At 38.9% G+C, this 10082-nt stretch overlaps 1 protein-coding gene across 1 annotated transcript; it reads left to right on the forward strand.

Moving 5' to 3' along the window:
• The first annotated feature begins 9458 nt into the window (after positions 1-9458).
• LOC122044186 (agamous-like MADS-box protein AGL62) lies at positions 9459-10082 on the forward strand. The gene has a single exon (XM_042604716.1). The coding sequence runs from the start codon at positions 9459-9461 to the stop codon at positions 10080-10082; it is 624 nt and encodes a 207-aa protein (XP_042460650.1).

Here is a 10082-nt window from a genome sequence, read left to right on the forward strand (position 1 = left end):
GCCCTTGGCTACAAGTCTTGCCTTGTTTCTTACGACTTCTCCCTTTTGGTTTAACTTATTTTTGAAGACTCATTTGGTTCCAATAATGGTGGTCTTCTTAGGTCTAGGAACTAAGTCCCACACTTGGCTCCTTTCAAATTGACCTAACTCATCTTGTATAGCTATGACCCAATCAGGATCGTGCAATGCCTCATCAACTAATTTTGGTTCGATTTCTGAGATCAAGGCGACCTCATTAGACTCATTTCTAAAGAATGATCTAGTCCTAACCCCTTGTTGGATGTCTCCAACAATTTGGTCTTGGGGATGACTAGAGGCTATCCTGGATTGTCTTGGCGTCGGCGGTGCCTCATGGGTGGTCTCACTAGGCACAGGCAAAGACTCAGTATCAGGCAAAGGATCAGCCTGAGCCCTTTGTTGCCTTTGCTCATCGTCATCGGAGTCAACTTCGACTCTTTCTATGTTTTGATCATTCAAACTTAGCATTCTAAGTTCAAATTGAATTTCTCCTACATCCCTCGATTGATCATTTGATTTGGGGATTTCTTCAAATGCTACATCCGAGGACTTTTCAATCAATTTAGTCCTATTGTTGTAGACTCGATAGGCTTTGCTGATGAGAGAATACCCGACCAGTATTCCTTCATCAGCCTTAGCCGTGAACTTTCCAAGATGATCCTTGGTATTCAAGATAAACACCTTACAACCAAACACCCTAAGATGTTTAATTGTAGGGGGTTTTCCAAACCAAAGTTCATGGGGAGTCTTTCCTAAAAACCTATGTATCAAGACTCGGTTTTGCACATAGCAAGCTGTATTTACAGCTTCAGCCCATAAGTAGCTCGGTAGTGAGTACTCATTGAGCATGCTTCGTGCAGCTTCTTGCAAGACTCGATTCTTTCTCTCCACAACCTCATTTTTCTGTGGGGTCCTTGGAGTAGAGAACTCATGCCTATATCCTTTTTCTTGACAAAATTCTAAAAATCTATGATTTTGAAATTCTCCACCATGATCACTTCTAATTGTTTTAATTATTGTTGATTTTTCATTTTCAGTTCTTCTACAAAAGGAAACAAAAATATCTATGGTTTGATCCTTATTTTTCAAAAAGAAAGTCCATGTATATCTAGTAAAGTCATCAATGATCACTAAGCAATATCTACTACCATTCAATGAAATGACATTACTACAATCAAATAAGTCCATATGCAATAAATCTAAAGCAGTAGAGGTACTTACAGCGCTTTTACCTTTATGAGACGCTTTTGTTTGCTTACCCTTTTGACATGCATCACATAATTTTGTCTTTTGGTACTTGATGCTTGGTAGGCCTCGCACTAATCCTTTGTTGGCTAGCTTTCGAATATTCTTCATGTTCACATGGGTCAACCTCCTATGCCAAAGCCATGATTCTTCTTCTTTTGACATGAAACACTTAGCAGAGGCATTAGTAGCACTTTTAAAAGATACTTGATAAATGTTATCTACCCTTGTGCCTACTAGTACCGTGTTAAGTGTGTCAATGTGTTTGACCAGACATTGATTTGAATGAAACTCAATTGTGTAACCCGTATCACATAATTGGCTGACACTTAGGAGATTAAAGGTCATCCCCTTGACTAGAAGGACATTTTTGATTTGGAGACATTCGGATATATGAATATCTCCAACTCCTATAACCTTAAGGCTACCATTATTACCAAAAGATACATTACCTCTATTTTTGTTTTGAAGGGTAGTGAAGAGTGACTTGTCCCCGGTCATGTGCTTGGAGCATCCACTATCAACAAACCAAGTTGATAGATGCTCCCCCTTGACCAATGCCTACAAGACACGAAAAATAGACGTTTTAGGTACCCCAAATCTTGGGACCTAATGCATCTACAATGAAAGACCTAGGAACCCATGCCTTGGTCACAACCTTCCTAGTCTCATGAACCCTAGAAGCATGTGATCTATGAAATTGGGTTCTAGACACTAGTGAAATGAAACTAGACTCCTTAGGTTGATATCCTAACCCAGCCTTGTTGTAGACCGCCCTTTGAGCATTTAGAATCATATCTAAGGTCTTAGAGCTAGTTGAGAATTTTTCAAGCATTTTCTTGAGTTTCTCAACTTCACCCTTTAAGGCTTTGTTTTCATCCTCAAGGACCTCTAGATGCAAGTCATCAACCTCATCTTCCCTAAGGGCCCTCAAGTGCTCTACTTCATCTTTTAATGATTTAATTTGAGTTTTTGATTTCTTAAGCAAAGTAGATAAATGTGCAATGATTTTATAACATTTCTATAAATAAGGAGATGTTACCTCTTCATCATCCGAAGATGATGAAGTCGCGGTTGAGGTGTCACTTGTGTCACCATCACTTCCAGAATCCGTTTCCTCCCTTGCCATGAACGCTAATTAACGTGTGCTTTTCTCCTTCTTCTCTTCCTCCGATGAGTTTGAGGAGGATTCATCCCAAGTAGCCTTGAGAGCTTTTTTCTTCTTGGCCCTTTCCTCCTTCTTCTTGAGTTTTGGACACTCGCTCCGATAGTGTCCTTTCTTGCTACACTCATAACAAGTAACATTAGTTTTATCAACATTTTGATCGATAGGTTTACCTTTCCCTTTGTATCTCCGGCTTCTTCTCATGATTCTCCTTACAAAGTTGGCCATCTCGCTTGATAATGAACCACCTTCATCATCGGACTCGGAGGAGGATGAGGATGAAGGAATCTCTTTTTCCTTCTTCTTTTCCTTCTTCCATCCTTGCTCTTTTCTCCTGCAACTAAGGCAATACCTTTCTCTTTTTGACCCTTGTTAGCAAGTTCATGAAGTTCCATTTCACAAAAGAATTCATCTAATTTAACAATTGAAAGGTCCTTGGAGACCTTGTAGGCATCTACCATCGATGACCACAAGGCATTCCTCGGAAAGGCTTTGAGAACATACCTTACAAGATCGCGATTCTCTACGCGTTCATCTACGGAATGAAGACCATTGATGATTTCTTTGAACCTTCCGTGTAGTTCACTTACCGTCTCGTTCTCCTTCATGGTGAGGTTTTGTAGTTGGTTTAGGAACAAGTCTCTCTTGGCGATCCGAGAGTCTCGGGTTCCTTCTTGGAGCTCGATGAGCTTGTTCCACAAATCTTATGCGCTCGTGAATGGACCTACCTTGACGAGTTGATCCTTGGCTATCCCACATTGTAGAGTGACCACCGCCTTGGCATCGGCTTGTCATTTGCGAGTTTGCTTGGTGGACCACCTTGATGAGTCAAGTTCCTTACCTTCTTCGTCCTTCGGAGGTGTAAACCCTTCCTTGACAGAGAACCACATGGAGATGTCGGTTTTGAGATAATATTCCATGCGGCTCTTCCAATATTGAAAGTCCGCTCCGTCAAAGTAGGGTGGGCGATTGGTGCTAAACCCTTCCTTCATAGCCATCTTCTTGCTCTTTAGGGTGTTAATCCGGATGAAGAGCACCAAACTCTGATACCACTTGTTAGGACCTTCGGATGGCTAGAGAGGGGGGGTGTGAATAACCTCCTCTAAAACTTAAACAATCTTCTCACAAAAGTTTGTTAGCACAGCGGAAATATGCAAAAGAAAAACTAATACAAGGAAAAGAAACAACCCACAGCTAACACAAGTATGTACGAGGTTCGGGGATAACTTGCCCCTACTCCTCGGCGTGTCCGTAAGGTGGACAATCCCTTGATCTTTCGGTAGATCACACCCCGGATAGATTCCGGCTAAGAATTTCTCCTTCTCGGTGGAGTAACCTCTCCACAAAGTCTCAAAGAATATTTAAATGAAGCACAAGACTTACAGGGATTAGTGGCTAAAGGGAATGAAAAATAAGCTTACAGCCACGATGAAAGCAGAGCGCAAAACAGAAGAAGTTCCTTAGCCAAGAGCTAAAAAACACACAACACTTTTGCTTGATCGACCGAGCGTTTTTCTTTTACTTTTTTTTTGGTTGTTATATCGAACATCTCATACTCCTTCTTCTTATGCCTCTGCCTTTTCCATTGCGTTTGCCTATATCGAATCACTGCAACCTGCACCGAATCGCTGCTGCCAACTCAGGCGTCGCCAATCACTTTTCCTCCTCATCTGGTTCTCTGAACTCACACCAATACCATTCATGGTCTTCACTGGTGTCTTTGAGCTCGAACCAATAGCCAGGAGTCAAGCTGATTGTAACCAGAACACAGCCAGATCGCCAGTAACCGTTGATGCTCCAATTGCACCATTTGCAGCCAAACACAGTAGAAAAACCACTTTGTCTTATTCCTCTGATAGACCTTAATTTGAACTTAAGCACTGGCATGATACCTGCAACCTACAACGTAAAAGGCTCACACCAGATGGTTAAATCAGACGAATCAGAAGTTGCAGAGAAACAGACAGTGTTGTGGATCGGTCAGCAGACCGATCCATAGCCCTCTGGACCGATCAGGACATATCCTGATCGGTCTGGGAGGCTTCTGATCGGTCTGTGGACCGATCAGCCTATAGGTGGATCGGTCCACGGAAGGTTCAAATCCTCAAGCATCCTCTCCTGATACAATAGTCTTCTGATGAACTCTTGTTTGAGATTGTAAACTTATCCATACTTTCCTATCATATGGGGAATGATTAGAAAACTAACAGTATCACTGGATCAGTCTGTTGACCGATCAGATATCCATAGTATCACTGGATCGGTCAATAGACCGATCCAATGCCTATGTAAGGTAGGTTTGGCGCTTTCCAGCCCTAAACCCTAAAGCCTTTCTAGTCTAGAGAACGAGCTACCGAGCCCTCTCTGACCTAGTCCGGAGAACGAGCTACCGAGCCCTCTCCGACTTCGTCCGGTCCAGAGAACGAGCTACCGAGCCCTCTCTGACCTAGTCTGGAGAACGAGCTACCGAACCCTCTCCGACTTCGTCCGGTCCAGAGAACGAGCTACCGAGCTCTCTCTGACCTAGTCCGGAGAACGAGCTACCGAGCCCTCTCTGACCTAGTCCGGAGAACGAGCTACCGAGTCCTCTCCGACTTCGTCCGGTCCAGAGAACGAGCTACCGAGCCCTCTCCGACTTCGCGTGCCAAGTTTCCATACTTGGACTTTTCCCTTCCACCTGATCAACATTGATCAGTAATCAATCAGAGTTTAATTAATATCTGATACAAACTTAAATCAGTGTCAACATCAAAACAGCAACCAGGTCAGACCGTATCAACAGTGGGGTCTATCAATCCTTAATGATCCTATAGTTTTTTTTTAATTGACACCAAATATTCAGTTCTTCGAACTGACTAATTCTGAGGTGACCGGATTGGTCCCATGGAAGTTTTTCACCGATCATCAGGGTAAATCGGGAATCACTAATAGAGGCTCATCTAGATGACCAACATTCTTAGACCTACTTCTCACTAGAGAAATTTTTTTTATAATGTGCTCTAATTGAGATTCAACCTTTAGATTCCTTGTTAATGAACCCATAGTTGATATTAGGCCATCCCCAATGGGGTGTTAAATGGGCATTATAAGAGCATCCACAATGGTGGACACCCTTAAGGAGTTCCTTCAATATCACGTCAAGGCCACGTCAAAAGTAAAAATCCCTATATATCTCTCTACTATCAAAAAGTCTCTCAACAACTTCTTCATGGGTCTCATATTTTTTCATTATATATATTTTTTATCTCTCATTCCTATTTTACCTCATATATAATTAATTATTTTTTAATTTAAATCCATAAATGGCTAACCCTCAAAATAACATTAATAATTAAAAAAATAAAAAATATTACCATATATCAAATAAACAATATAATATTCGCACAATTAATAAATTATTTTTTTACTGATTACAACCATAACGTGCCCAGATATGTTCACCCAAGTCAGCTTGAAGTTGATGATGCAGTTGATTATCACATAGCTCATAATTTCTCCGGAGGTATTTGGAATTCTTGGGTGGAGCCTTAAAATATTTGTGACGGAGGATCTCCTTCATCATCTGAACAATTTACTACTACATCTCCCCCATTATTAATAATCATGTTGTGTAAAATAATACATGTATACATGATATCCTTCAAATTATCCTTGTACCATCGTACTAGACCTCTTATCATTGCTCATGGAGATTGGAGCACTCCAAATGCCCTCTCAACATCTTTTATGGCGGTCTCCTGTCGTTCCTTAAATAATTTTCTCTTGGGATCCTAGGGGCACTGAAAGCTCTTGACGAAAGTAGCTCATTTCAGATAGATCTCATCAGTCATATAGTATCTTTTTGTATATTGTGTATTGTTAACTGTAAAATTAACCTCGGGTGCATTTCCTTGCAAAATGTTGTTAAATAAAGGTGATTTGTTAAGTACACTGATATCATTATGCGACCCTGAAATCCCAAAAAAGGCATGTCATATCCATAAGTCTATAGATGAGATTACTTCAAGCACAACTTGCCAATGCATACAATCAAAACTGCTCAACATGCCAAGGAAGTCATGCCTCTGTTCATGCATTTCAGGCAAGTGTTGGATATCAGTATCATTAGGTCTTCTCAAATATTGAGCCCTGAACACTTCAATTACACATCGATAGAAGTTGAATAAGCATTGGATAACAGTTGTTTCAGCAATCTATAGGTACTCATCATAATGATCATTAGGGACTCCATATGCCAATTAACGAATAGCCACCGTACATTTCTGAAGTGGCAACAAACCTTTTTTCCCGTTGTATCGACCTTCCATTGAAAATATTTTGAATGATTTTTCAAGACATTGACTATACAAAGGAATAACCCCCTTTGCATTCGCAATCGACGTCGAAATATATCATCAGGATATACTGGCTCATCAAAGAAATAATCGCTAAAAAGATAAGCATGTCTGACTTCACGATCCTGATTTAAATACCATCTCCTCTGTGTTCTGCCTGAAGAACTTTGAGTTATTTGATGTACCATTTGTTGTTGCTCATATAGCTGGAACATTCTTTGTTCATCTATATCCTCTGTATCTTTCTTCAATTGATTTATCTAGAATTCATATAGCATAGATTGATCTAAATTTTTAGTCATTAAGTCTTCTAAGATATTTTTGTGGTCGATAGAAATCGAGAGAATTGAGAAAATGATAAGAAGAATGAAATATTGAGAGTATATTTATAGAAATTTTTTTAAATAAAAAAATTAATCGTTGAATAGTTATGGCTCAACGGTTCAAATTCAACATTCATTAAAATGTTCATTAGCACTTACTTTTTAAATATTTTTATTTTTTTAAAAGAAAAACTAAAAAGCTGAAAGTTGAAACAATAAAACTCTAGACGTTATTAGGTGTGTTTTATTTTTTTATATAATAAATATTTTAAAAAATAATTAAAAAAAAAGACAACGACGGAGCGACTCTGCATTTGCAGAGCCGCTCCGTCGCTATGGGAGGGAGATTCCTCCCTCAAGCCACGTCACCAGTGGGAGCTCCGAAGGTGATGCTCTAATGTCCATTTAACACCCCCTCTCCATTGTGAGTGAGCGTTATAGAGAGAGAGGGGAGTGTTCTCTCTCTTCTTTTTTTTTGTCTATTTTTTTTGTAAATGGTAAAAAATATATTAAAAAATTCAATATTATTTTTTAAAAATAGTAAAATTATTTTTTAAAAAAAATTATTAAAAACAATAATAATAATTTAAATATTTTAAAATATATTTAAATTATATTCATTTAATATGTATTAATTTTAAGATGATTAAGTAGACTGTGGGACCCATAAATAATAAGTTTTAATGTTAAAATGAATATGGGTTAAAAAAATATGTTGTTATAATGAGTATATAATAGTGGTCCCTATGCTTTTTAGTAATATAATGGGTTAGCGTTGTGGATGCTCTTAGAGTAAAATGCTAATTTATTTGATTTACTACCATTCAATGTGCAAAACAAGCCCAACTTGAGATACATTTTTCTTGTTGGAAATACCAATAAAAAAAAAGGTGTTACATTCATATAAGTTGTCATAGTCAAATACATTTTTTTTTCTTCTATGAGTTAACATTTTCTTCCTTGTTATTAATAGTCTCTCGCTGTTTTTTTATCATTGTATTAATGAAGTGATGTATCAAATACAACAAAAATAATAATTCTAAATTTAAATAAAATTAATATAATTAACTTCTAATTACAATTTTAGGTGATATTTCTCAAATAATTAAGATTCAATTCATATATAGGATATTCCAATCAAGATTGAACCACTAATTATAAAATTAGGGTGAGCCATCGTGCTTTCTGGATTTATTAGGTTTTTAGATTTATTTGGTGGACCGAATGTGAGATTGGACTATCTAGTCTAGAATTAATCAGATTATAAAATTTGGATACCTAATAATAATAATAATAATAAAAAGAAAATTGGAATTTACTCGATGTGGATGGAAAAATTTCCATGAGGTATAATTGATGCCTTAAAGATAAATGAAAGATAGAAATATCTAGGCATTTGAATTCTTAAAAATAAAAAAAAAGGAAAATGAAAGATAGAAATATCTAGGCATTTGAATTCTTAAAAATAAAAAAAAGGAAATTTATCCTTGGGTTTGATATTTGCATAATTAAAAAAATATCAAAATAAAGAATATATATAGTAAATGAAGAACACCGTGCTTTCTAGATTATCCTGTATCAATAGTAAACTACTAGTAAAATTGGGGTGAGCCATCATGCTTTCTGAATTTATTAGGTTTTTAAATTTATTTTATGGACCGAACGTGGGATTAGACTATCTAGTCTAGAATTAATCGGATTGTAAAATCTAGATACCTACTAATAATAATAATAATAATAATAATAATAAAAGAAAATTGGATATTCCCTTGTGGTCCATCTATACTTTACAAATTTACTTATGGTCGATAGAAAAATTTATAATCAATGAAAAAATTTTCATGAGACATAATCGGATCATTTTAGGATAAATGAAAGATAGAAATATCTAGACATTTGAATATTTCAAAACCAAAAAAAAAAATTATCTTTGGATTATGGTGTAGTGGTAAATAGTGAGCTATGGTGGAACTAACTCACTAGATACATGGTTTGATATTTGGATAATTAAAAAAAGTTAAAATAAAGAATATATATATATATATATATATATATATATATATGGTAAATGAAGAACAATTCTAAATATTATTTATTATCGTCCAAACATGGGGTTTTTTTTTTTTTTTTGAAAAATCCTTCCGAATTATATCATTCCAAGATTAACTAATTGTGCAATTATATTCAGATCTTAATTAGATTGCAATTAAAATTTGAGTTGCAATCCAATTCAGATCCGGAGTTTGAACACCATATATAACTAACTTAGATTTTGCAATCCAATTCAGATCTCAATCGGAGTTTGAATGCTATATATAACTAACCTGTCTCGGGTTGGCGTGTTCTCGAAGGAAACAGAATTTGGAAGTGGCGATGAAGAAGACGAGCAGAGGCCGTCAAAGGATCGCGATGGAGGCGATCGAGAATGCGGCTGCGCGGAAGGTGTGCTTCTCCAAGCGCCGCGCCGTCGTGTTCAAGAAGGCGGCCGAGCTCTCCGTCCTCTGCGGCGCCGAGATCGCCGTCCTCGCCTTCTCCCCCAGCGGCAAGCCCTTCTCCTTCGGCCACCCCTCCGTCGACTCCGTGCTCGCCCGCTTCTTCTCCGCCTGGCCTGCTCCCCCTCGGCACCACCCCCTCGCTGGGGCCCTGCTTCAGGCGCTCGGACGGCAGGAGTCGCAGCTCGCGGAGCGGCTCGAGGCGGAGAGGAGGAGGAAGGCGGCGCTCGAGGCGGCGATTTTCCGGCCTTGGGGCACCGTGGCGGACCTGCTGGATGCCGACGTCGAGGCGCTCGGGATGCCGGAGCTCGGCCTGCTGCAGAGAGCGATGGAGTGGGTGCGGGAGGAGGCGGCGGGCAGGGCGGAGCAACTGGCCTTCGAGGCTTTGCAGCCGTCGAACGTGGCGGTCAACGCCGGTGTCTTTGTCACCGCCGACGCCCCCACGGGGGCGGCGGCTCCAAATTTGTTGGAATTTGGCTATGCACCTCAAGGCTATGGCTTCTAG

Source organism: Zingiber officinale, chromosome 2A (assembly GCF_018446385.1).
Source record: "Zingiber officinale cultivar Zhangliang chromosome 2A, Zo_v1.1, whole genome shotgun sequence".
NCBI classification, from domain to species: domain Eukaryota; kingdom Viridiplantae; phylum Streptophyta; class Magnoliopsida; order Zingiberales; family Zingiberaceae; genus Zingiber; species Zingiber officinale.